The 27,784-nt window shown below is 37.7% G+C and overlaps 2 protein-coding genes across 43 annotated transcripts; one reads left to right on the top strand and one right to left on the bottom strand.

The window, feature by feature from the left end:
* Nucleotides 1–1,141: 1,141 nt before the first annotated feature.
* Nucleotides 1,142–3,113, top strand: Cyt-b5-r (Cytochrome b5-related). The gene is made up of 3 exons (XM_068284961.1): nucleotides 1,142–1,618; nucleotides 2,004–2,386; nucleotides 2,454–3,113. The coding sequence occupies exons 1-3, from the start codon at nucleotides 1,205–1,207 to the stop codon at nucleotides 2,959–2,961; spliced, it is 1,305 nt and encodes a 434-aa protein (XP_068141062.1). The 5' UTR covers nucleotides 1,142–1,204; the 3' UTR covers nucleotides 2,962–3,113.
* Nucleotides 3,114–3,144: 31 nt separating this feature from the next.
* Mhc (myosin heavy chain) lies at nucleotides 3,145–24,152 on the bottom strand. 42 transcript variants are annotated; one of them, XR_011031819.1, is made up of 19 exons: nucleotides 24,022–24,144; nucleotides 23,062–23,369; nucleotides 22,356–22,499; nucleotides 21,024–21,404; nucleotides 20,873–20,936; nucleotides 20,698–20,796; nucleotides 18,514–18,617; nucleotides 17,183–17,590; nucleotides 16,091–16,261; nucleotides 14,626–15,215; nucleotides 13,371–13,488; nucleotides 11,027–11,290; nucleotides 9,338–9,547; nucleotides 8,290–9,176; nucleotides 8,080–8,158; nucleotides 6,259–7,434; nucleotides 5,283–6,188; nucleotides 4,393–4,541; nucleotides 3,145–3,903 (listed from the first exon to the last, which is right to left on the bottom strand). XR_011031819.1 is itself a non-coding variant. In XM_068284955.1 (18 exons), exons 2-18 carry the CDS (start codon nucleotides 23,263–23,265, stop codon nucleotides 3,820–3,822), a joined length of 5,889 nt encoding a protein of 1,962 aa, XP_068141056.1. In that variant the 5' UTR covers nucleotides 23,266–23,369; nucleotides 24,022–24,147; the 3' UTR covers nucleotides 3,145–3,819. The 42 variants fall into 42 exon arrangements, 38 of the variants coding, with proteins under 38 accessions (XP_068141056.1, XP_068141055.1, XP_068141052.1 ...); XR_011031817.1 differs by lacking the exons at nucleotides 8,080–8,158; nucleotides 13,371–13,488; nucleotides 18,514–18,617 and adding exons at nucleotides 7,640–7,718; nucleotides 12,486–12,603; nucleotides 20,386–20,489 and having other exon boundaries at nucleotides 24,022–24,143; XR_011031818.1 differs by lacking the exons at nucleotides 8,080–8,158; nucleotides 13,371–13,488; nucleotides 18,514–18,617 and adding exons at nucleotides 7,640–7,718; nucleotides 11,937–12,054; nucleotides 20,386–20,489 and having other exon boundaries at nucleotides 24,022–24,143.
* Nucleotides 24,153–27,784: the final 3,632 nt, after the last annotated feature.

Below are 27,784 nucleotides of genomic sequence, written 5' to 3'. Positions count from 1 at the left end.
TTATCACCTTTAAGCCTTCTTAATCAGTCAACTTAATACTGTTTATTTAAATATTTATTTTGTTTTGTTTAGAAAATTCTGTAATATTTTACTATTTATAAAGTTTAAAAAACTGTTAATAAGATATTTGATTTAAAACAAATAAAAAAAGTATTTCGATACCTTAAGTTTAAAATTTTTGAGACTGAAATAGTTAAACCAATTTGTTCACCGATGTAAGAAACTTACAATTAGTAAGTAATATTAGTTTAAAAATTATGGAATTGCTTAAAAAAGTTAAAAGTTAAATTTAACAGTTAATTTATATTTGTTAATAGAATAAACAAACAAATTAAAACACCTTTTGTTAAAATATTTTAAACTATCACGTTCAGTTATGAAAAGAAAATCTAAAAATGCTTTTAAAATTGTTCATCAAAGTTTACTATAAATTTAAAAAACTTGCAAAAATACTAAATGTTCTTAAAATTAATCTCATGGCAAATAAAATTCAGCAAAACAAAACTCATTTAAATTTTTTCAATTGTCATCATTCGACTGGTTTTTCTTAGGGCAAACAAGTTTTCAGCTCAATTAAGCGCCAAAGTGATTTGATTAAATGAGTATACATGCGAATACTCTACCTTTTTTTCCATTTACTTATCGACTACTTATGTCTGCCGATTAATTATGCTTCGGGTGTTGGCATTATCTCGCAGCCAAAGAAAACGCCTCCACCTCCACCTCTCTAGCGCATTGATAACTATATATTTACAAAGTTCCCCATCTGCCTCTGTTACTATTGACCCATTATCATGAAATTATCTCATCATGGGGTCTACATTGAGTGTCTCGGTTGACTTAGTTACTGATTAAATGGCCAGAGGAACCCCAACATATTAAGGCGTACCCTCGGCTCGGCCGACATGCTGCCTCCCTTGGCCACGTGCAAGAAATTTTAATCAACTTGAAAGATTTTTAGACGCAATATATTAAGTTGGCTCGACTGGACTCGGGTCGACTCGGCGGGGCTCGGCTGCTGGAATCAACCTTATCAAAATGGAAATGTTTTCAAATATTAATAATATAATCGATGATTTGTTTTTATTTTTATATAATATTTGCGTTTAAAATTCTCTAGCTAGTTGGGTTTGCAATTCAGTTTGTTTTTGAAGCCGGTGGCCGTTGGTTGTGTTGAGTAAAAGGAAACCAAAGCGCAAGGATAATGGTAATTGAGGATTGGAAACAAAGTGGCATTGCCACCAAATTCCCTACCTATCGCAATTCTCCTCTGGTAACAGTTCATAGCTGGCAGAAGGGTAAGCGACAGGACGATGAGGCTGAAGGACTTTGGCGTATCTATGATGGCATCTATGATTTCACTGAGTTCATTAACAAACATCCTGGCGGTCCTTTTTGGATAAAAGAAACACAAGGTACCGACATCACCGAAGCCTTTGAGGCACATCATTTGACCACAGCACCAGAGAAAATGATTGCCAAATATAAGGTACGAGATGCGGCCAAACCAAGGATCTATACATTAACCCTGTATGAGGATGGCTTCTATAAGACGCTCAAGAAGCGAGTCAGCGAGAAGCTGAAGACTGTCGATAAGTCTCCAAAGCGTAAAAGTGATGTGAGTCCAAAATGAACAATATGTAGAATGAAGATAATGGAATTTTCCACAATTTGTAGTATTTATTTGCCAAAAGTCAATTTCAAGTCAAGGGCGTATGAGCAGGGAAGGGCAGCTAGGGGGGTAGCTTGATTTGAGACAAAAAAAATTAAATTGAAATCGAGTTTAAACTTCAAATATTGAAGGAATTTTCTTATCAAGGAATCTAAAGAAAAATTTACTTTGATTGGCTTCGCTGTAGTTCCAAGAATAATTTTAAATTTTGTAGAGGAATTTTTTCATCGGCATTTAAATACGATACTACTAATCAGAATTTTATACCGATAAACTAAAAAGAATGTGAAATTTCAAATTTCTTTAATTTTGAAATATTCTTTTACCCCAGCTCATCCATTTTGGAATCCTGCTCTCCACTTATCTATTTGCCATAGCCAGTGCGAAATATGATAGCTTGTTGGCTTTGGTTCTGGCTGGTGTAGCTCTATGTTGGACTGTGATTGTGTCCCATAATTATTTCCATCGTCGGGACAATTGGCAAATGTACACCTTTAATTTGGGCCTGATGAACTTTTGCTCGTGGCGGATTTCCCATGCCATGTCCCATCACATCTATCCCAATTCGTATTTCGATTTGGAGTTATCGATGTTTGAGCCTCTTCTCTGTTGGATACCAAACACACATATCAAGAGTAAGGCTATGCGTTATGTATCATGGGTGACAGAACCATTGGCCTATGCGGTGGCCTTCTTCATACAAATGGGCACACGGTAAGAGCTAGATGATCAGAATGATTATTTGAACTATATGTTAATTAGATTCATCTGTCAATTGCAGCATTTTCTATTCGGTGCGCCACACAAACATTATGTATTGGCATGATCTGTTGCCCCTTACATTGCCCCTGGCCATGTTGGTGGGAACGGGTGGTACAGCTCCCGTGCTTTTGTGTATACGCCAATGGCTCGCGATGACGTCGATAGCTAGTTTTGCTTTCTGCGTTATCGGTTTGAATGCGGCCCATCATGACCCGGAAATCTATCATGAAGGTGATACGAATCGTGAGGATCGCGACTGGGGTCTGTTCCAGGTGGACACCATTATCGATCGTGGCGATTTGAAATGGTCACAGTTTTTGGTTCTAACCCATTTCGGTGATCATATATTGCATCATTTGTTCCCAACCCTGGACCATGGTCTATTGCCGGCTCTATATCCGATTTTATATGAGACCCTTGATCAATTTAAGGCCAAATTGAGGGAATGCAATCACATTGAACACATGATAGGTCAACATAAGCAATTGTTACGCACTGAACCTAATACCAGGGCGCCAGGCAAATAAAAAGTAATCTTTAAATGTTAAATTTTTTTTTTTAAATTGATTTACATTTATTTTGTTCCTTTTTTGTATACTTTTTGTTGTAGTTGTTGATCGTTTGTGTTGTTGTTGTTTTGTTTTTTTTTTCGAAAAAATAAAAACAAAAAGATTTAGTAGATGTTTCGTTTTGTTTTTAAACATAAGAACCCTGTGTGTTATACATATAATATAGATTTTACCTAGTTTTGCTTTTGTTTTGTGTATGGCAACATTATCAACTGATGGATGATCAACTCCAAACGAATGAACGAAACCCGAACGAACTTTCTATGATTATTATTAGTTTCTTTGGTTGGTTTGACGGGGCCTCTTTTGTTGTTGTTGTTGAATGCATTTATGGTTTTCTTTTTGGTTTTGGATTTTTTTTTTTTGTGTGTTTTTTTGTATAAAAAATATAAATACAAATACCCGGGTAACGCTGGAGTTAAGATCCAAAGTGAATATTTCTATTGCCCTAGGGACAAAAAAGTTACTTATGCTCCATTTCACCTTTTGTCTTTAGTTTTTTCGATATGATCTCACGATCTGTGGTTCGATCATTGCCATTTTAAGTGCATTTTTTGCCTCCCGTCTTCTTGAACGATGTTGATTGTTTTTTGTTCTGTTTTTTTCTTTTTGTTTTCTCGATTATTTCATATATATGTATATTTGTTATATAGTTTTATTTTTCCTTTTCTTCTTTGTTGTTGTTGTTTTTTTTTTTTGTAGTTGTTGTTGTTTTAAAAATTAAGAAATTAAATTAAAATCATAAACATAAGCATTATGAAATATCAATATTTAAATTAAAAAATTGTTTAAAATAAAAAATTGTTGAAATGGCATTTAGAATTCGTTTTCAGGAGCAAGGTCGAATCTGGGTGGGAAAGCCAAACCGTCGAATTGTGGCCTAACTGACGTCGCACGGGGCTAAATAAACAAAGAGAGAGAGAGAAGATAAGAAATATTAATAAGATTATTTAATAAATTAAAATAAAATAAATTACATGCTGTGGATTATCTGACGTCTGCTTACAAAAAAAGAAGGGGGGAATAAAACATATCAACTAAAAACAACACAATTTGAGCATTGTCTTGAGCTCTTTGCAAAAAAAAAAAAAGAAACAGGGTATAAACGGAAAAGAACGTACATTTTGTAACGAGTACGAGTAAAGGGGGAAAAACGACGAGTACCGGAAATGAACGAGAGTAGACGAAACGTTACATGTAAATGAAGTAGCGAGTTGAGAGAGAAAGAGAGCGAGAACGAGCATGAGAATTGACTATGATCTTTGACTTGTGACTGTACTTTTTTTCAGTTTGATGTGTGCTTTTGGAGGGAAATGGCAAATATTCGAACAAACGACAAGAACAACTAGTACAACAAAAGTACAGTCTCGTACCAATATATCCACTTACAAATGTTTCAAAAGATTTCTAGATGAGTTATACTTTGGTATTCTTTACATTTTTTTTTTTTTTTTGGCATTTATCTTGTGTTTTAACTGTTAAAATCTTACTCCAGCTCCAGCAGCGCGCCTTTTGCGGCCACCCTTTGACGCTGTCGGCTGTAGTATATATAGTAGGATATGATATTTTTGTTTCATATAGCGAAAGTATATAATATATAATGGTTGATTTTGGTAGAGAAAGCAAAGCTTTTTTTTTGCAAAAATGAACGCATTTTTGGTACCAGGTATCGATGATATTCCATATGTTTCGATTTCGTATTGTATTATATATGTATATATACTTTTTCATTCCGGTTTTTTCTGTATGTTTCTTTTCCCATTTCAGTTTTCTAGATGTGTGTTTTTTTCGAATGTCGTTTGATGGTTATATGTATATTATTATTTTATATTATATTATTATGATAGTATAATAATTCTTATAAGCTATAATTCTCTTTGCATGTTTTGTTCTCTCATTATTCAAAAATGTTTTTTTTTTTTTTGGTTTTAATTTTTTGATTTGAAAATTGATTGATTCATTTAAATCTGTTTTTTGATCGATTTCAATATATTGTAGAGGTGAGAAGTGGCGCAGGCGCAATATGAAAGGGAAAAATAATATATATATATATATTTTATATATGAACTGATTCAGTTTTTATCGGATTGGTGTAAGCAAAATGATTGCTTAAAGCATTCGTGTTTGAATTTGGGATTGGAATCGATTGGGGGGATAAAAAATCAGAATAAAAGAAAATAAGAAAACCTTTCGGAATCCAAGCATAAATATAATTTTTCTTTTTCCCTGATTTTCGAATTAGAGTAAGTATAGTTCGTATTTTAGGGAATGGAACTTACCGCTGGGCTAGCACCACGTCCAACCGAACCGGCACGTCCCTTGGCACGGAATTTGCTAATTGCCTGCTCAGCCAGATCGGCACGCTCCTCGGCTTCCTCGAGCTCCTGCTGGGCCTTGCGGAATTTGGCCAAGTTGAGGGCAGCGATTTCCTCGGCTTCCTCAATCTGCCTCTTGTATGTCTTGATCTTCTGTTGCAGTTTGTCGACCAGATCTTGCATGCGCTCGTGGTTCTTGCGGTCCTCCTCAGACTGGAAGCTCAATTCCTTGACGCGACGCTCGGACTTGCGCAGGTTCTTCTGGGCATCAGCATGACGGCGCTGCTCACCGTCCAATTCGTTCTCCAATTCGCGGACGCGTTGCTCCAACTTCTGAATAGCCTTCTTGCCACCCTTAAGGGCGTTGGCCTCAGCCTCATCCAGACGGACTTGCAATTCCTTGATTTGCTGTTCCAGGGCCTTTCTCAATTTCTCCTGGGTCTGGGCATGATCCTGCTCGGCACGGAGCTCATCAGCCAGGCGGGCGGCATCAACCATAGCCTTCTTGGCCTTCTCTTCGGAGTTCTTGGCTTCGTTCAGGAGCTCATCCAAGTCGGAGTGGAGGGTCTGGAGCTCAGACTCCAATTTCCTCTTGGCAGCGGAGATGGAAGCGTTCTGGGCAGAAACTTCGTTCAACTGCTCGTGGGCATCGGCCAATTCCTGTTCGGCTTGGCGACGGCCACGGTCGGCTTGCTCCAACAGAGTGCGGGACTCCTCGAGTTCGTTCTGCAGAGCATTGGCACGACGCTCAGAGATGCCCAACTGTTCACGGGCATCGTCGCGGGCACGCTGTTCTTCCTCCAGAGCGGTCTGGATGTCCTTCAGCTGCTGTTGGTAGCGCTTAATGTTCTTCTGGGCCTCGGCGTTAGCCTATAATATAAATTGGATAATGATGTAAGATCTCGATTCAAGATAGAGTAATTTAGATGATTTCGCTTACCTTGTTGGCATGATCCAGAGCAATCTCCAATTCGTTGATGTCGGCTTCCAACTTCTTCTTCATGCGCAGGGCCTCAGCCTTGCCCTTGGCTTCGGCTTCGAGGGAGGCCTGCATGGAATCGAGAGCGCGCTGGTGGTTCTTGCGGGTGTTCTCGAATTCCTCTTCCTTCTCCTGGATACGGCGATCGATTTCCTGGCGCACTTGGGACAGTTCCAATTGAGCGCGCAGAACCTTGTTCTCCTCCTGCTCAAGAGCGGCCTCAGCCTCTTCCAAAGCAGCCTGGAGTTCATCCTTTTCGGCTTCAAGACGCTTGCGAGCCTTCTCGATTTCATGGATGTTGCGGCCACCCTCACCGATCTGGTCGAGCAGGTCCTTGACTTCATCAGCCAAGTTCTTGTTCTCACGACGCACAGCCTCCAGCTGCTCCTGTCCCTCCTCATAGGCACCCTTGAGACGGAACAATTCAGTGGAGTAGTTGCGGCACTCCTTCTGGGAAGCATCCAACTCAGCAGCCAAATCATCGACCTTGAGTTTCCATTCGCCAATGATCTTGTCGAATGCCTTCTGCTTCTTCTCGGCGGCGTTGGCAATGGCGTTGGCACGGTCCACTTCCAATTGCAGATCCTCCACTTCGGTGGACAGGCGCTGCTTGGTCTTCTCCAGGCCAATGCACTTCTGGTTGAGGGACTCAATGGTCTCTTCAGCCTCAGCCAAACGGGCCTGCAACTTCCTCTTGGCTTCCTCCAACTCCTCGGAACGGGCAACACCGTCCGATTCGTACTTGCTACGCCAGACCTGGGCTTCGGCGTTAGCCTTGCTCAATTGACGCTGCAAATCGGCCTTACCCTCAGCCTCTTCCTCAACCTGTTCGCGCAGGTTGTCCAGGTCGTGCTCCAAGTTGCGGAACTTGCCCAACAAAGTGGCACGCTCGCGGGACTCCTCATCAGCCAGACGCTTGGTATCTTCCAACTGGGTGGTCAGGGAGATCTTGATCTTGGACAACTGCGAAACCTGGGATTCGGCTTCCTCCAGCTGGCGCAACAGATCGGAGTTCTCAATGGACAACTTCTTCTTGCTGGCATCGAAGTCGTTCAGAGTGCGGTTGGTCTCATCCAATTTGGATTGGACTTCGTTGAGGGTGTGCTGCAACTGCTTGGCAATCTTTTCTTGGGCAGCCTATACAAATAAGGAGAACAGCAAAATATTAGATCACCTCACACGAATAGATATCGGAAAACAGTGGTTTTTGTGGTGTAAGAACTTTGTACATATGTGTGTGCAACGTTAGTAACTTAGGGAAGCGAGGATTTTTTTACACGACAGCTTTAATAATTTACAGCAGCATCTCTAAGGATAAATCATAGTAAACATCTGATAGTACCTTCTCGTTGGTAATGTGGTCAACACCGGCACGCAGTTCGTTCAATTGGCCGTAGTACTCGTTCTTCTCCTTCTCAGCCCTGAGATTAAAACATAGAGAGAGTGTGTACATGGTGGTTAGAGGTGGGTTACACTTTTCTGGGTATGGGGAAAAACATAAGAAAGACAGCGAGAGAGCGAGAAGCGAGTAGCGGTAGATGATTTTTGTTTGAGACGTTCCTGGACGAGAGACACCTTTCCTATATTTTGTTGCTTTTTTTTTTTTTTTTTTTTTTTAAGGTTAGACGTAGTACAAGTACAAGTTAAACATGCGTACGTTTTGTATAAAGTTCAGTGTAGGTTTTTTTGGTGTTGTTGGTGTATATGTGTGGTACATATGCCCGCTGAACTCGCTTAGAGAAATCGTTCCCAGAGCGACGGGGCATATGACCGACATATTACCTTATCGCGACCCAATTGATCGCAAGCAGTGCGAGTCTGATTCAACTCGTTGTGGCAAGTCTGACGATCATGTTCAGCCCTATATATAGAAATAAATATAAGCATTTTGGCATAATTAACCCATGTCTCTCGTTAATAACATTTCCCGGCAACCTGTGAAAAAAGCTAGCGAAATTCAGCCAAGATATCCAGCCCGCCCGATCTACTTACTTAGCCTTCAGCTTGTTGAGCTGATCAACTTGCTCGGCCATCTCAGCAACAGCATCGTTGTGCTTCTTGCGCAGGTTGGCGAGGGTAGACTCATGCTGGATGTTGGCTTCCTCAAGATCACGACGCAATTTGCTGAGCTCAGCCTCACGCTTCTTGTTGAGCTCAATCTGGGCAGAGGTGGCACCGCCAGCCTCTTCCAGACGCTCGCCCAATTCCTCCAATTCGCGGGCCAAATCGGCACGCTGTTTCTCGGCCTTGGCGCGGGCTTGACGCTCAGCCTCAACCTCTTCCTCGAGCTCTTCGATGCGGGCTTGCAGTTCCTTGATCTGGCGCTGGTGCTTGCCAACAACAACTTGCTCATCCTCGAGCTTGGCAGTGATGGAAGACAATTCCTTGTCCTTGCGTTGGATGGTCTGTTCCAACTCCTTCTTGTTGCGCTCAAGATCAGCGACAGCCTCCTGAGTCAACTTAAGGTCACCCTCAACCTTGCGCTTAGACTTCTCAACATCGCCGCGCACCTTCTTCTCACGCTCCAGAGAGTCCTCGAGTTCATCAAGGGTCTGTTCGAGCTTGGCCTTAACCTTGTTCAAGTGGTTAATCTTGTCCTCAGCGGACTGGAGTTCCTCACCAGTCTTCTGGTTGGTCTCACCCTGCATTTTCTTCTCCTTGTTCAACTTGTTGATGAGCTCATCCTGGTGGGCGATCTCGTCGTTCAAGTTGCGGATCTGGTGATCCTTGGTGGCCTTATCTTGCTCGGCCTTCTGGATGTTCAATTCCAGATCTTCGATATCCTTCTTCAAGCCAGAGATCTCCTGATCGGCCTTCTTCTTCTGTTGGAACAGTTGGTTGCGGGCATCTTCCTCCTGAGTCAGGCGCTCTTGGATGTCCTATAGAGTGGCAAGAGGCGAAAAACGAAACGGAAGAAAAGATGATTAATTTTTTCGGGCTAATCTAATTATAGCCAAATGCGCAAATAGCACAAAAATAGCAACCGAGAGCAATTGTTATGCCTGATTGCAATCTATTTCAATTTACGACGAATACTTACGCGCAGCTGGTTCTCGAGGTCGTTCTTCTGGGCGGTCAACTTAGCGTTGCGCTCCTGGAAGTCCTGCAACTGACCCTTCTCGCCGGACAGAGAGTCCAAAAGGGCGGTCTTCTCAGCCAACAATTTGGCATTCAGAGCCTCCAACTCCTTGCGTACTTTCACTTCAGCGGCATGCAATTCCTCAGCCTTCTTTGCCTTTTCCTCCAGACGCTGTAAGTCGTTTGAATTGTTGATGGGATTAGAAAATGCAGATTTTGTGTCATCGACACTAGGTTCAACTGATTGCTGAGCTGGCAACGGAGCGTCGGCAACATCAGCAGCAGGTGCATTAGATTCACTAGCAGCAACTTCCGCAGAAGGTGCTGGATCTACTGCTGCTGCTGGTGCTGCTGTCGGTTCTTCCGTAGCACTAGGTGTGGTTGCTTCACTAGATTTTTTCGTTTTTTTCGATTTCTTTTCATCGGCCATTTTGTAATTTGAATTTTATATTAATTAATGATTAAAAACGCTCCTTATTTAACACTAGTTATCAAAAGGTACACTGAGTATGTTTTCCTTGAATTTGTTTAGTTCGTTGTTAATTCGTTTGGGTGCGCACCGCGACTGGAACTGTGTGTGGCTATTGCACTGAATATTTGCCCAATAAAATTAGCAACGCCCCACATAATGCCCAAAACCGAACACATACACATACACGCACACTCACTCACTCATATTTATTCATCGAATTTGAATTTGTGAATATTTTTTCTGGGCAGCTGCGGCGTTGTGTGGCATGTGTAATTGCCTCTTCCTCGGATAGTTTTTTTTTTTTTTGCGGGCCTTCGGAATGGCAGCAGGTGTAGTATAACCATCTCAACAAATTCCCCCCCGACCTTTCGGTGCCACCCAATGGTTAAGCTACCCAATGGCGCCCGATGACTGCTTTCGTTTTTTTATTATTTAATTAGCAAGCTAATTGGCAAACTAATTGTGCCCATCTCCCCTTCCATTCCCTTAGGTCGATTCTTCTAGCTCGTTCGTGTATTTTATTTTCTTTTCTTTTTTTTTCAAAAATAGCGCGTGAAGCCGGGCAAGTTATATGATAGATGTGGCATGTACCTAGCCATGGTAGGAGAGGCACAACATATGCAAAATGTTTCCAGTGAATTGTAAATATTTCCACTCGATTCTAAATCGAGTAAACAGCCATACCGAAATAAGAAACAAGGTGCTAGATTATGACAGCATCTATTTTTGGACAAACATATATCGCAATTGATTCGATACGAATTTAAATTCAAAAATCATTTTCGTAATGAGTGAATGAGTGGGTGACTGAGTGAGTGAGTGAGAGGCAGCTGGTGTGTAATCTCTTTGCTAAGTTATGGGCCTAGTCATATACAATATGCGTGGGTTGCATTTAGCTTCTCTTTCAGGGTGTGTCCATGTCAATGTTGAGGTATTATGTTTTGCGCTTAATTAAGGCGCAAGAATTTTTTGGCCATTTTGCATAAAACGAAATGCAGCTGCCCGAAATTCATCCAATTAAATGATTTTTATTTTTTCCCCCTTGATTGCTAACCACAAGTGCTAAGTGCCTCAAGCAAGTTCAGTATGAAACAATAGTCGACCATAAATATACACAAAGATGACCTAGCTGATCATCTTAGAATTTTTTTCTCTTGTCAGATATATGTAAATACTCACGGCAATTTCATCCTCAATACGGCTGACGTTGAGCAAAGGCTTGACCTTCTGCCACAGTTTGTACCATGGCCAGGTACGCAATTGCAAGTATTTGCGCAAGTTGCGTTGGACAACCTTGAGGGCAACACGCTGTTCTTGCAGCTTCTTGAAGCCCTTGCGGGACAAGTAACCACGAGCCCAGGCTTGCATCCAGGACATAATCTTGCCCAAACGCTCATCACGGAACTCTTCCATCTGACCCAGGACACCGGCACGGAAGAACACCTATTTATTTTACAAGTTGTGTTTAAGGTTTTTTTTTGTGAGGGGGAGGGATAGAAAATATAATAGGTTAGTTTTCTGGTATATTGGCTAAAAGATATTTTTGCGTGCACTAAGCGAATTTTTTTTCTTCTCTTTTTTTTTTTTTTGCTTAAGCATTTCTTCAAAAACACTTTTCGACAGGTTGAACTGGGATAGATAGAGTAGGATGGATACATACAGGTAACAGAGAACACACAAAAACATTAAACCAAGTGGAAACATTACACAAAACACAAGACAGAAGAATTATATCTAGTAAAATTAGTAAATATGAGATAATTCATATATGTGGGATTAAGACATTCAGATGCAACATATAGGCCTTAAAAACTAGCCAAGTAAGCAAAAGTGATATTTCATCTGTAACAAGGCTTAACCGAAATTTCTTTCTTAACCAAAATCTTTGACAAAAAGCTTTGTACTAAAACCTATTAACATCAGGATTTGGGTTAACAAGAGATTTGTATTGGCCAAGACCTCTTCGAGAGAAAGGCCATAAGCAACATCAAGTGTAGGTGAGCGAAATGTGAGGTGTGAAATTCGTGTGTGTGTGTGTGTGTGTGAGCGTGTGCACGGTGTGTGTAAAGTATATTGTCTCTCCATATACCTTTGTGTTACCCAAACGGTATTGATCTTCGGGCAAATCAATAAACTTAATGATTATATCAGTGGCCTTTTTGTCTTTGTCAACGCCCTGCAATTGCTTGGGGCACATGATTTTGTAGCTGTATATGGTATAAGGGTTTAATGTAGGTTAGTTAGATAAATTTTTGTTTTGTTGTTTTCATTTTCAGTTTTTGGTGGGTGTTAGTATATAGTAGAGTTACGTCTAAGTAAGTTACTACTACATTTTATTATATTTATTCAATAGATACCAATTCAATAGGGTTTTTTATTTGAGGTGGGTGCTTGAGGGGTTTACTACTTTTTTGTAAAGTGTTTTCATTTGATTTTGTGACCACTCTAAGTCTTTTTGCTTAGGTTGTGGCTTGTGTGGGGGTTGGTAGGTTGCTGGAGAGGGGTTTGTGGGTTGCATATGTGTGTGCTTGTAAGAGTTTTATGTCTGGACATCTGTATTTTGGAGCCATAAACGACGAAGTGTGTGTTTTGAAGTATATTTATATAGTATATAGTATAGTATGGTTTGTTCGTGCACCTTTGTGTTACCCAAACGGTATTGATCATCGTTCAATTCGGTCGATTCGATAAGGATCTTCGTGCATTTCTTGGGATCATCAAGACCCTTGATACCCTTGGGGTTCAGGATTTGGTAGCTACATGTTGTTTGTTGTTGTAGTTGTTGTAGTACGAGTTGAACATATAGGATGTAGGATGTATAATAATGATAAACTACAGTTTTATCGACAAAAAAAAAGGTTTTGTGCTCTTGTTCCAATTTTTTTTTCCGGATTAGTATACTCTAACTTATTCATCTAGGGTTATTTACATATTCATGTGATCTAACAAATAATTCGAACTACTTCCATTCTTAAAAAAAAGTAAATAGTAATTGAAAAACCCATGCTCCAAATAGGCTGGATTGGGTGTAGGGGTAGGTGTATGTTTGTGTGTATATATATGTATGTGTGTATATAGTATAGATATGTATATCATGGCTTGGGAAGGGCTAAGGGGTTTTGGGATTTTTTCATTTCCAAAATCAAATAACATTTCGATAAAAGCACCCCTATGCTAAGGTTTTAGTTCTGATTTGTTAACCAAAGGGGCGCCTGGGAAAACCAAGAAAACTCGTAAAGCCTTTCAGCTAGGCTAGTTTCACATACGAGTGGAAAAGATCAAGATCGAGTGATATAGATATATATAGTTTTGTTGTATGTATTTGTTGAGTTGTAATTCTGTAACTGAATGCCAGTTTGTGTGGTATTCGTCAAGTGTAATTTTTATATTTGTTGGGAGATAGATATAGAGAAAGATAGAGAGATCAAAAACTACTTTTGGTTTTGGGTACGCAAAATGCATGGAATTGGATAAAGAAAAAAAAAAAAACTTCAATTCATAATTGGAATATATCAATATGTGCCTTTGTGTGTCCAATACGATACATATCGGGATCCAATGCGGTGGATTCCAAAAGAATACTGCCACATTTCTTAGGATCGTCAACGCCAGTAATGCCGGCTGGATTGAGAATCTGATAGCTGTAAGGTTTGATTTCATATTTAAAATATATTATTTATGTTTTCCACTCGAAACAAAGTGTTTTCCTGTATGCAGTTGTGTATATGTGTTCGTGTGCTCGTGTGTGTGTGGGCTCACAAGTGCTTACGTCGTTTTCGGCGTTTTATCCAGCACCGGAACAAGAAGTATATAATAATTGTTTGATTATTGACTACACAAAGTGAGAATACAAAAAGAAATAAAATGTTTTTTTTTTTTTTGAGAGCCATCCTCTCTTCTGTTTTTGAGTAAAAGTGTAAATTTCGAATTTGAAATAGCCAAATTTATAAGCATAGAAATAATAATCTATTTGCCTTGGTATGACCCAGACGATAAAGATCGTCATTCAGCTCGGTGGATTCAATCAAAACCTTCGAGGCTTTCTTGGGATCATCGAGATCCTTAATGCCGCGTGGGTTCAAAATTTGGTACCTGTACAAAAAATTTCACATACATACACATAAAAACAAATTCGTTGATACATATACATATATAGAAAGAGATAAATGGATATACATATATAGACAAGGACTCGCATTTTTTGGAGGGCGTTCGGGGTGGTTTGGTGGTTGTACAGAAGGGCGAAGGGTGGTACACTAAGTGATACAATTGGAATATCTTATGGAGCATTCGCTTAACGAACTCAAAACTAAATCTTGGGAACTTTTTGTTTTTTTTTGGAATTTTTGCGTGCCTTAGTGTGACCAATGCGATACATATCGGGTTCCAGTCCAACAGCTTCCAAACATTTGGCGGCCGCATTCTTGAACACCTTTTCAGCGGCCATAATAGCCGGGGCCAAAATCATGTAACTAGGAGTAGTTAATTATTATGTAAGTAAGCATTTTAAATATAGAGATCGAAAAGAAAATCCCTCTGAGTGTATATATACAGTCTTTCTGTGCTAAACTCAAAAAAAAAAAAAAAAAAAGTTTTTCTATAACTAAACTAGAACACAGAGAAAACAGAACAGTTGAATGAGTAAGAATTTCGAAAAATTTTCAAATTTCGCAGCTATGTTTCCTCTATGCTTCTTATACTATGTATATTGTATTGTATATTGTATATTGAATGTTAAGAGATGTAAAAGATATAAGCTATATATCTATAATACTTACCGCATCTTGAAATCGGGGTAGACCATTCTGTTGGGGAAACCTTTACGGCAAATACGGATACCTTCAAGCACACCGTTACATGTCAGCTGGTGCATAACCAAGTGAGCATCAACAAGACCAGGCTGCTTCATTTCGTTGGGAATGATGCAACGGACGAAGTGAGGCTGTGTGGAACGCAGAGTGGTCATCAAGCTGTTCAACTGCTCCTTGTAGGCCGATGAGACAGTAGCGAAGCCACCGCCCTTCTTGCCACGACCGCCCTTAGCCTGTTCACCGCCACCAGACTGACCAGCATGATCAGCGAAGATTTCGATAAGCAGCTTGTTCTGCGACTTCTTGAACTGATCGACAACAGTGTCGTTCAAAGGATCCTTGTTCTTCTCCAACCAACCGGTGATGTTATAGGCGACAACACCAGCATAATGGCCAATGGCAAAGTGGGCAGCCTGCTGGCCGGGCTTTGGTGGCTTGGGCTTCTGGAATGGAGCTGATTTACCCAAATGGGTGTTGGTCAGCTTCTCCGAGAAGGTCTGATCGGTGGCCTTGGGGAACATAGACTCTTCTTCCAGGATGGACAAGATACCCATAGGCTATACGATTCAAACAAATAGATAATGTAAAATATATAAAGTTAGTTTTCATTTTGGCCATCATTTAGGAATTCACATTTAAGTAACAAGCTTGCATATTAGATATGCTTTTATGGTAACTAGACAAAAGCCACATAACGCAGAATACGTCTAAAAACTAGAAAAAAATTGTTTTCATTCATTATTAATTTTAGTACATAAAACTTACCCATCAGTTAGTTGGCATTAGCTACTTTTTTCTGGCGTTCTTACATAACTAGGTTAAAAATTTAGTTATTATTATTGAGATTATTATGATTATTATTACGATTATATTATTTTGGGTGCAGTTTAGTGCAATTAAAATATAGATTTTGTTGTTTTTTCTTCCGATTTTTTGTTGCAATTGTGTATTATCATGTTGGTCAGTTGGCTATCTGTTTTTGTTGAAGATATTTATACCTTTTCGATCAAATCAATACACAATTGCAGATCCATGCCAAAATCAATGAAGGTCCATTCGATGCCCTCACGTTGATATTCTTCTTGTTCCAAAACGAACATGTGATGATTGAAGAATTGTTGCAGTTTTTCGTTAGTGAAATTGATGCATAATTGTTCGAAACCGTTGTACTAGATTCGTAGGAACAATATAAACATGTATATAGTAAGATATAGGCGGGTTTTGTTAATTGGATGGTTTCATTTCTTTTCGATGGGTTAGTTACATTTTTTGTTTATTTTGGGTGGGTCAACACTCTTCCGCATGACTGCAACAATAATAAATATCTGGGGTCATCAGTTCTAGATGATTTAACCAGTTGATACAATTAAGTATAGGAACGAAAGGCATATAAAATAGAAGTAACAGCTTCATGTTGCTCTCGACGACGAACCTTTTCAATCAAATCGATACAGGCCAACAAGTCCATACCGAAATCAATGAAGGCCCAATCAATGCCTTCACGCTTGTATTCTTCTTGCTCCAAAACGAACATGTGATGGTTGAAGAATTGTTGCAACTTCTCGTTGGTGAAGTTAATACACAGTTGCTCGAAACCGTTGTACTATATTTGGTATATACACATGTACATATATTTTTTTGTGTGGAGGGAATAATAGGATTTTGGTTTAACGTTGGTTTCATACAAGTGACATTCAGTGCATTGTTATTATATTGACCTAAATTTGTTTACCTGTGAGTTTCACTGTTCATTTTAACCCCCCTCGAGGCTTGAGAATTTGCAAATACGTGACAAACATAAAACAGGAAGATAGAAATATATATTTCTGATCTGGTGCACAATAATTTAAAATTGGATTGACATGGACATTTTTCGAAAACAAAGGACCATTGGGTGAATGCTCTTCACGAACCTTTTCAATCAAATCGATACAGGCCAACAAATCCATACCGAAATCAATGAAGGCCCAATCGATACCTTCACGTTTGTATTCTTCTTGCTCCAGAACGAACATGGTATGGTTAAAGAACTGTTGCAATTTCTCATTGGTGAAATTAATACACAATTGTTCAAAGCCGTTGTACTAAATATCAATTAAAAATAAAACACATATTTGCTTTTAAAATTCAAATGAATTGAAAACCCCTGACAAACTAACTGAGAGAGATAAAAAGACCAAATGTTAGTGTTGTTTTTTTGGGTGTGTGCCACCGTGGAATATTGATCACTCAGATGTAGATAATTCTAAGTTGGATAATGCCAATTGAAATTGTAAAAATTTTGTTTCTCGTGATTCTCGTCAAATTTTCAATAAATTTTATGCAAGACTAATTTGTTCCGTTTAGGATCACTATTTCGCTTTTGAAAGCCAATCATTTCTTATTTTGGGCTTACCCATATCTAAATGAGCTACATTCCCAGTGTTTTGCTGCTAGCCAAATCGATAAATGTCCCCCGTTTGGAGGAATATTAACGATTCGGTAAGCAAACGCACAAGTGCCCAAATGCTCGTGCCATACTCACATCGAAGATTTCAAAACCAGCAATATCCAGCACACCAATGAAATGCTGACGCTTCTGCTGAGTATCCAGAGTCTCGTTACACTTCTTGACCAGCCATTTGAAGAGACGATCGAACACACCCTTGCAGAGGGCACCGATCGAGTTGGTGACCTGTTGGACGTTACGACCCTGGGTGACGAACTCGTTACCGACCTTGATGCGGGGCTTCAACAAGTTCTTGTACAACTCAGCGGTATCGCAACCGAACAATTTCGATACACGACCACCCTCCTCTTCACCATCCTGTTCAGCCTGCTCCTCGCGACCACGTTGCTTGAACTTCATGCCACCCATGTGCATGACAGCGGCGGTGATTCTGTACACATCCTCCTTCTCTTGCTTGGTGAAGCCCAAGATGTCGAAGGCTTGCTATAATTTTTTTTGGAGTAAATAAAAATATCATATATTAATTTAACGAATTTTGATCAAATCGTTTCTCATTATGGTTATTTGCATTTTTTTAAGCTGTTTATTAAATTAGAGTTTAATTTTTTTGTCATGCAAACATGCAGAAGATTAGTTAGACCTAAAGAAAAACTACAGGATTTTCACTTCGGATATTACCAAATACAGGTGGCTTAAGTATTCCGGAATCAATAGATAGCTTGGTGATATGGATTGCCGGTTGTATATATACATATATGTAAATATATATATATATATATAAATATGGCCTTATATACTAAAACAAGACTCTTAGACTATGAAAGAGAAAGGTTGTTTTTTGGTGGTTTGGGGATTTTGTGGGGAAATGAAGTTCTCGTGCTGAACCTAAGACAAAAAGGCACTCAGAGTCTGTTGAGAGGCCTGTTTAAGAACGGTCTATACAGTATTTTATACATACATACGTATTTATCTCTAATAGGGGGGATCATAAAGAAGGACTATCATATGAATTTGTACGCTTAACAGCGGTTTAACGCTTTTTTTTCGTTACAAATTATCACAAATATCTTCTTATTTTGTTTTTTTTTGTTTTGTTTGGTGGTCAAGGGTTCTAAAATTTAGAGGCATACACATTCCAAGGCAAACATAAAAGAATTGATCGTCGTATATATTTTTGTTTTTTAGATGCAAGGATTTCCGTCATTCCTCATTCGTAGCATTCCAAGTAACACACAGAGAGAAGGTGAAAGAAAAATATATAAAAACACACAAATGTTTTGTCGGTTTTTGTTTTTGGTTTTTGGTTTTTGTCAGACCAAAATCATCATCTTCAGTGTGTGTGTTGGTTTTTTTTTTTTTTTGTTTTTGGTTTTTGTTTTTTTTTTTTGTATGGTTGCGGCACTTACATCTGCAAGCTGGAATTCCTCACCATCATCCATGTTGGGTACAGTAACTTTACCCTGGGATACGTTATAGTAGTCGTAAATGTTATCAGAGAGGAAGCACATGTCTACATTGAAGTCGGAGAGAAGGTTTTGAAACAAAACAACAAAACGAGAGAAAGACTCTAAGACTATGTGGGGAGAGTGTCTGTGTGTGTGTGTATTTTTCTTGGTGGCAGGACAGGAGAAAGTTTATTGAAGTGTACTGTTGTTGTGTGTGCCGTGTTCTGTGTGTTTTGAGTTTGTGTGTGTGTGTGCAAAATCTTGAGATTGTGTTTAACCAGGAGCGGGCTTAACCTTTGAGTTAACTACAATTGAAACCCGGTGTCAAATTAAGCGAATGTTGAAAATCAAATGTAAGCTGAGGTCAAACCACCTGCTCCCAGCCAGGAATAGTGCAAGGGAGTTATATTGCAAGAAATAAAAGGACTTAGATAGAGAAAGTGAGAGAGATAGAGAGAGAGATAGATAATTCCGGAATAACATTTGGAAAAGTTATCAAATATATATACAAAAAGATGTTTTGTGAAGAGCTACAACAAGATACATAGAGAAAGAGAGAGAGAAAGAGTGAGAGTAATAAATATTTATAGAAAATATATTACAATAGTTTTTTTTTTACTTCAACTTCAACAACTTTTACGGGGGAGTTTTTTTTATGTCGGGAAATCAATCAGTCGCTTGCTCTCATCACTTACATCAGTTAATTCAAATTCTTCACCATCGTTGACACCGGGTATCCTTGTCTTACCCTGACATATGCCAGGATAATCACCAATATGTTGCGTTAGAAATACCATCTCTATTGATGGATTAATAGTTAAAGTTTCTATTTACTCAAAGTTAACATACATAGTTTCAAATAGTGTATATATTATATATGTATGTGTATGTATTCTATGTGTTGTGACCCTAATAATTATTAACTAACTTTTCTAACTAAGACTAATCAAATTGGTTGTTAAGGTTTAAGAATTAAGTGTTTAGTGTTATGAAATTTGGCATTTGGCTTAAAGGCATTAGGCTTTAGTTTAGTTTAGTTTTGTTTTCTTTTTTGGGACGACATGAAAGGACACACAACATAAAGTAATTTATTATCGTTATGGGCAAAAGTTTTTGTTTTTGGTATCGAAAATTGGTATTGAGGGAAAATTTTAAAGTTATACTTTTGCTCAATAATCATAGATCAAAAAGCATTGATTGAGTTGAGTTAAAACATTGAATTATGTTTGGATTTCTTTTGCTTTTTTTTTATACAATAGGTAGTTAGGCATGTTAAGTAACCATGTTCTGTATGGCCTTACATCCACTAGGACCCATTCTTCAGCATCGTTAACACTAGGTATAGTCGTTTTGCCTTGCGATACAATACGATAATCGTAAATGTTGTTCGATAGAAGACAGTAATCTAATATCCCAACATTTGACGATTTCGTAGAAGTTGTGTGTGTGTGTGGGTTTTTTTGCATATGTATATGATGTGTAGGAAGATATTTTTGGCATATATGGAAAAAGGTAAAAGGAAGTTTTTGGTTATAATAAATGTTTCTTTATCAAAAGGATATGGTACATGATATGGAATGGATTAGTTAAATATTTGTTTGATGATTATTAAAAGGAATCGATAGATAGGTAAAGCCTTCTACGTAAACCAAACCATCCGTTCTTTGGGATGTTTGTTGATAGGGTTTGGGATAATCATAGAGCTAAGCACAATATTGAATTCGGTGTGTTTTTTTTTTTGTTGGCCTACGAATTACTTAGCAAGAGTTAATAAATAAAAAAAACTTTTTTTTGGCTTTTGGGTTATTAGATAGAGAGTTTTGGGACAATTACATCTGTGAGGGAGAATTCCTCAGCATCATCGATACTGGGCACAGTAACCTTGCCCTGGGATACAATGTGGTAATCGTAGATGTTATCGGTCAACAGACAAATGTCTACACGGATATAGTAAGATAATATATAGAATTTGTATCAAGATTAAGTGTTTGTGGGTGTGTGTGAATGTTGTTGGTTTGATATATAAATTGAACCTAAACACATTATCCTAAAAAACAAAATAGTATTGATTCGATTTTTGGATGGATATATGTATGTGTTGTTGTTGTTGCTGTGAATATGTGTTTTTGTTTGATTTTTGTATACCTTTCACACCGGCCACGGAGCCAGACATGATCTGGTAGAAAATGTGGTAAGAACGCTCCAGAGATTGCTGAGAGATGACACGAGCCTTCTCCAACAGATCTGTAAGGGAGAGACAAATAAGTATATGGTTAGAGTTTCTTTTCCCCTTTCCAAGTTGATTTCAAGTGAAACTTACAAGTCTCAATATCAGCACCAGCCAGTTTACCAGTGGGACCGAAGTGAATACGGATGAATTTACCCTATATTAGAGAGAGAGAGAGAGAGAGTAAGAGAGAAGTTCATTTAATTTGATATTTGATTTCGTTTTTTTTTTTTTAAGTACTTACGAAACGGGAAGAGTTATCGTTACGCACGGTCTTAGCGTTACCGAAAGCCTCAAGCACAGGGTTAGTTTGCACAACCTGATCTTCCAGGGAACCCTTGTTCTTCTGTGACTCATCCTTCTTGGTCGATGCACCAACGGTGGCGAAGTAAGCAATTACCTTCTTGGTGTTCTCAGTCTTACCGGCACCAGACTCACCGGTAATCAACATAGATTGATTAACGTGATTGGTCAACATGTCCACGTAGGCACCATCAGAGATGGCGAAAATATGGGGTGGCACTTCATTACGGCGCTTGCCACGGTACATCTTAGCGCAACGGTTGGTATACACAGGGTAGCGCTTGTAAGGATTGATGGCAACGCAGAAAAGACCTGAGTAGGTCTACGTTGTCGAAATATGAAAAGTATGATAATACAAATATATATTAATAAAATGTAATTTTTCAATATTTTCGGTTAGATTGATTCGGAAAAGGGATTAGTCAAAATTTGTGTTGGGTTTTTCCATTTACTCTACAACGTATTTAGGCAACTTTGAGAGAGCATTGTCATTCAGTAGGTAACAATGCTGCTACTCTAAAGCCCTTTTTTTAAGAGTAAATTTCCAAACCCATCTAGATAGAAGGATAGAGGATAAAACGTATGTTTTTAGTAACCAGTCTGTTGGGTCTACCAGTTTTTTTGGTTTTTTGCTTTCTACTAACAACTACATTTTGGGGAATAAGAACAGTGTGTGGGTACATGATGATATTTGTAGGATTTGTTCAGCTCAATTTCCATTTTTGGTGGGTTTTCGAGTGTTTTTGTGTGTTGTGTGTATTGGCGGGTGGGTGTGTTGGTGTGTGGTGTGTGTGTGGTTGTGTGTAGTGTTTTGAACCACTTTTCATATATATTTTTGACTCCAGCGTAAAGTTCATCTTGACTGGGACGACAAAAACTCGGTTTTGATTCGTTTTATTTAGTAAAAGCTAAATATTAATGCAAATTCTACAAATGATATTAGCTTAAGTGGTTAGTGAGAAGTTGAAAAGATATCGTAGACTTTCATCTTTCAAATCTTTTCTTTCAGCAATGTGAGATAATGTATGTTCTTTGATTTTCCATGAGAGTTTTCTAAAAGATTTGATATTAGTTTACTACTTGAAAAAATATTGCATTAGTTTCAACTGAAGCTTTGGAATAGTTTGAGGTTTTTTTTTTTTTTTGGTTCATAATTTCAATTTTGTGTGGTTTTTTTGTATGATTTTAAACAAAAGCTTAGGAATTTCGTTTGGGATGATATGTAACATAGAACGCGTATTTAGATTGTCATACCGGTATGACAATTACTTACATAGATGAGCTTGTTGTAGTATCTCTGTCTCAAGTTATGGAGCACAGAGGCATCGTTAAGGTATGTCAAGTTAGACATATCCTCGGCTTTTTCGTATTTTGGAGGGTTCACTTGCTGGAGCTGATCTTTCTTGAAGTCTCTTGTCTATTTATTACAGTCACACCCACATTTTTAACCCATAATAATTTCACCAATCGTGATTTTCGGTCATAACCCCAAGAACCCAATTTAATGTTAGGAGTAAAAGAGAAAAAAAAAAGAGAACGCGACCCCGCGAAAAAAAGAAAAATTAGTGATATTCTAGTAAATATAAACTTACATAGATAAGCTTAGCATAATAACGTTGACGCAAATTGTGCAGGACACAGGGTGTGTTCAAGACAGTCATGTCGGCCATATCTTCAATTTTTTCGAATTTTGGTGGATTCACTTTTTCCACCTTCTCGGATTTGAAATCTTTTACCTATATATGGCAGGTAGGATGAGGTAGGCATGTAGGATTTGTATGTGATATATCATAATGAGTATTTGAACATTTATACAAAGATTTTCATTTATAGTTGTAGTACCAAATATAAAGAAAAATTTTTGAACAAAAACTTTCATTGTCTTCATTATGATTTACAAAATTGTTTTAAACGCGTATTGTTTTTTTTTCTCATTTTCTCATGTTTTTTTTTTTTGTTTTGGTACTTTATATCATTACCTCTCCACCAGGCAAGCCAACGGAGACGATATCACCCTTGGTGGCCTTGATCTCACCAAGGAGATAACCCTCCTTCTCATCGGGCACCCAGCAGTTCTTCTTCGAGTCATAGGGTTTCGATTGATCGATACGTCTTTGTTCCAAAGACACGAACAAGTAAGGGGTGGGATCTTCATCCTCCTGACTTGCGATTGGCTTCGGCATCTTGATTAAATTTCGCTTTTAAACTTAAAAACTCGAGAAATGTGTTTAAATATTTGGGACTTTTAAAATTTTTCTATCAATCGCGTCGTGAGCCCAAAACTTCCCTGTAAAATAGAATAGAAAAAAATATATATAAAAATTAAGTCGAGTTATCGTTTTTTTCTTCTTCAAATTTTTATGCTTATGACCCATTTTTGGCAGCAGACATATGGCACACATATACATATACATATGTATATATCTATTCTATATTTATGTAGATAAATGTGTGGGTGTTTGTGTGTGTTTCTTTCCAAATATGAACATATTTTCCCATTGATTTTCGAAAAATGCCGTAACCGGATATTTAGGATTTAATTTTCATTCTTTTTCTTTACACCTTTGAGCAGTTAATTAGGCCTTTGTATTGTTGTTGTAAACAGACAACAAGTGTATGTAGGTGTGTGTGTGCGACTGTGTGGGTTGTCGCCTAAATATAGATCCCTGATCCCACATATATATATATTTCAATACGTATATAGAGAGAGAGAGAGATCGCATGTGAATGAGCTAGAAAATTGCGTATATACGTATGTCGGCCTATGTGGGGCGTTGCTATTATTACGTAATTTAATTTTTCTGCTTTTATTTCGAATGAAAATTTGATTTTTTTTTTTTCTTTCGATTACATAAGGTCGAACCGGTTTAACCGCTCAACCGATTCAATCACTTTCTGTCATATTTCATTCACATTTTTATTAACTTTTCATCACTCACTTTAGCAGCACAAAAAAATGATGCATAAAATATTGGTTCGAAAAATTGTTCTAAAACACTTTGATTGCTCGATCGCACATTTACGTGTCTACACGTTGTGAAACGACGCGAACTTTTCAAGCGAATGCTTTATTTTAGAAATGATTCTCGATTCCCGAAACTAATTTCGAAACTCGTCTGCATACATATATATATGTATATATTTATATATATGTGTATGTGTATCGGTATTTTGATGAGCTTTTTGGCTGCTTTCCTCGTCTTTCGTTCAAACGTGGCCAACTACCGCATGCCTTGGGTCTTTTATTTTGGCATACATAGATACTTAGATATATATGTATATATATATATGTATCGCTCACTCTTTCTAATGTCTGTGGTTATTTTTAAAAACATCTACATATATATACGAAATGCTTCAATTTATTGGTCTCTGTCTCTCTCTCTTTCAGTTCGCATATCTCTGTCACAGGTATGGATGGTATTTTGTGTATGAAATCATCTAGTAAATTCGAAATTTGGCTATTACAGCATGATTTCCTGTTTTTGCTTTTCGATATCGAACTTTTTGCATATAGGATGAAGTAATATATAAAGCCATCTCTTTCTATTTGTTATAAATAGTTAAGGTTATATACATATTTATTCGGTGTATTTAGTCAAATTTTTTTAAAATATCATCAAAAATTTTACTTTAAATTGCGAAATTTTTAACTTGATGTTGATATTGATATTTGACACTGAATATTTTAAATGAATATGATATGACCAACGTATTTCAAATCGAGAAAGTTATTGGTAGGATTAAAAGGATGCGTTTGAAGAGAAAAACACTTGGCTTTAAGGATCAATAAATTTGTCCTGAAATTTTTTAGAAATTTCTTGATGAAAATTTTATTTTTGGGGAAATACTTTTGTGTCCTTTGAATAAAATTTTCATTAATGGAATTCTAAAATTATTTTTCAGACTTCTCAAACTATTTTTCACTTTTTAAAATGGCTTTAAATATTACTCAATGACTTTCATCGCATTTACTATTCTGTTCTTAAAGAGTTAACTATTGATTGATATATATATGTATATATTCATATTCAAGTCAAGTCCTTGGATTTGGTTACTTTGAAGTTTTCGTCTTGATTACACAAGATCTATTCGCATTCCCCGATATCGGTTTTTCTAAGAATTTTTAAAAGTTTTATCGGTATAATCCAGTTAAAAGATGAAGTTTTCAGTTGTTAATCCAGCGTAATCCAGGTCACTGTTCAAATGGGTCAGAATCAGATCCTTTGGTTTTAAAAAACACACACATTTACACTTTTCAAGTTTTTCTTGCTTTGTTTGTAAGTTTTTCTTGAGGATTTTTAGGTTTTTTTGTTCATTGTGATTTCACAAAAAGGTCAAAATTTGGTTCTTTGTGAATCTGTCTCTTTTTACACTATATAGATATTGATGATATATATAAATGTATATATCTGCTGATATTTTGCCATATGCTGATGAATCTGCTGCTGCCGATTTTGATTTTTCAATTTTTTTTTCTTTGATCAACAATTGTCTTAAAAACTCGAACACATCAAAGGTGTTGCACTTACGCGCTCGAAAGCCGTTCTGAACCGTGCAACCGGTAAACTTGCCTTTTATACGAGGCAATTTGATACCCCCCAAAAATCGGGGGAAGCTTTCGATTCGGCATTTTCCCTGCGAGTGTGTTAGTGTATCTATGTGGTATATGTGTGCGTGTGTGTGCGATATCTTATGCGATCGCATAGAATCGTGTGTGTGCGTGAGGTGGCTGTTTTTCATTACGTCTCGAGTTGTGTGTATAATTCGTTTTTTTTTTTTCTTGTTTTTCCTTGCTCCCTTTTTCGGGTCTAGCAGCAAGTGGGTATAGTCGCCACACAATGCGTTTGTATGAGTGAGTGTGATGCAATCGCCGTATAGCAGCAGGATCCGACAGATAATCAAAGAGATATATAAAGAGAGAAAATTTGGAGAGTGATTCAGAGGCAGAATACAGAGAACGTGAGCGTGAGCGAGCTTTGTATTCATGTGAGCAATTGTGGGATATATTGCTCTCTCAATGACACATGGAGGCAAATCCTTGTCATTTCTAATCTCTCTCGTTCTCTCTCTCTCTCTCTGCCGCTTTCTCTTTCTCTGTGTGTCTATGTCTGACGATTTCCCTAAATGAAAGCTTTCTTGCTTATTTTTTTCACATATCATTTCTTTAGGTAGACTTACATATGTATGTGTGTGTGACTGTGCCTACATACATACATATGTCTGTGGGTGTGGGTGAATTCTCTTGGTTAGTTTTTCTGGTCACCTCAATGCCAATTTGATCTTCTACTTTGGGCTTCTTCCTTCTAAAAATCAGCGATCATTTTACGATACGAAACGTTTTAGTTTAGTACAAGATGCCGACGAATAAACCTGACTGACTAACTATATAACAGCTGGTTCATTCCCCCATCCCATACTCCTCCCTATCCGCCAAAACATTTAGGCACATGTGTGTATTGAAATACCAAATCAAAATATGCCAATGAACTAGTTTAGTTAGTTTAGACCCAGATTTTGATCTACAGAAGATGATCGATCAAGTTTGCCAAAAATAAATGCTCATGTAAAATCAAATTCAATGCTAAGACAACAACAAATTGTCTGCAAAAATACACAAAATGATTTAGCTTCCACAGATATGCCAAAGGAATTTCGAAATATTTAACGAAAATTATCTCAAATTCGTTTACATTTTAGGGTTTTCATTTGTTTTTTTGTTTTTGCCTTTCTGTTTTTATAAAATTCTTTTCATAATGATTTGGAACTCTTGAAATATTCACAAGCAAAGTAGCAAACATTTCTCTATGAATATTTTTAGTTCAGTTGGGGGTGGAATATGTTTTTTTTTTTTTTTTTTTCTTTTTTCATAAAATCATTTTTGTTTTTCGCACATATAAAATTATTTCAATAATTTTGTTGTTATAGTTTTTTTTTGTGTTTTCTCTCTCTTCTCGTCTACTTGAAACAGAATCTGCGACAAGAATTTTTCGAAACAATTTCTGAAAGAAGAAAATTTTCGTTTCATTTTTGGTTTTTCTTATACATTTTTTCTTTTTTTTTTTTTTTTTGCAAACGTTTTATATGTTTTGACACAATATTTTTTTCTCAATTTATTCATATGGTCGTCGAGTCTATAGTATAAGCATTTAAAGATCATAAATTATCATAACCTCCCGTAAGAGATTTTGTTCTAGATAATTCGTTGTTATACTCCAAATTTTTGGTATCCTTTTTTCAATTTTTTTCAAACAATTTTGTTTTTAAGATTTCTACCATCAAGTTTTGAGTCATTGACGCAGAGAAATTTGTTTTTTTTTTTGCATTTTAGTGTCAAGATATTTTCTTTTTTGTTTTCTTGGCGGCCTCCCCGATTATCTTTGTAGGTTCCTAGTGGGATGGATAGCTATGCTGGGGTGAAGAGGTGAGAAGGGATGATGTGGGGTCTCTGCATTGCTACACGAGGCAGCAACAATAATTGCATTGCCATGGGGGCTATTTCAAAAGCTTCATTGCTCGACATCCACCATACATTGATGTCAGTGAGTGAGTGAATGATTCTTGCTTGCCTTGCCCAACAAACGAAAATTGAGAATGCCAGCACCTGAAAGGCAGATGCCAAAATAAAAATCAAGCAACAGCCAAAAAAAAAAAACAACAACCACTCACATTGAATGGCGATTCGGGAAGGGCAAGAATAGT

Source organism: Drosophila tropicalis, unplaced genomic scaffold, assembly GCF_018151085.1.
Source record: "Drosophila tropicalis isolate 14030-0801.00 unplaced genomic scaffold, ASM1815108v1 contig_393, whole genome shotgun sequence".
In the NCBI taxonomy this organism is placed as follows: Eukaryota; Metazoa; Arthropoda; class Insecta; order Diptera; family Drosophilidae; genus Drosophila; species Drosophila tropicalis.
Note: the sequence above shows the minus strand (reverse complement) of the source record. Positions and strands in the feature narration are given on the sequence as shown.

What these genes read in the sequence shown, in the direction of transcription:
- Mhc (XM_068284955.1), bottom strand. Translation starts at nt 23,265, where the DNA reads ATGCCGAAGCCAATCGCAAGTCAGGAGGATGAAGATCCCACCCCTTAC. An exon ending in ATTATGCTAAGCTTATCTAT is followed by an intron (nt 21,405 to 22,674) that starts GTAAGTTTATAT and finishes TCGACAACGTAG; the next exon opens with ACCTACTCAGGTCTTTTCTG. An exon ending in TACCCCGATTTCAAGATGCG is followed by an intron (nt 13,940 to 14,625) that starts GTAAGTATTATA and finishes TTTTTTGTACAG; the next exon opens with GTACCAAATTTTGAACCCAC.
- Cyt-b5-r (XM_068284961.1), top strand. Translation starts at nt 1,205, where the DNA reads ATGGTAATTGAGGATTGGAAACAAAGTGGCATTGCCACCAAATTCCCT. An exon ending in CTCCAAAGCGTAAAAGTGAT is followed by an intron (nt 1,619 to 2,003) that starts GTGAGTCCAAAA and finishes CTTTTACCCCAG; the next exon opens with CTCATCCATTTTGGAATCCT. An exon ending in TTCATACAAATGGGCACACG is followed by an intron (nt 2,387 to 2,453) that starts GTAAGAGCTAGA and finishes TGTCAATTGCAG; the next exon opens with CATTTTCTATTCGGTGCGCC.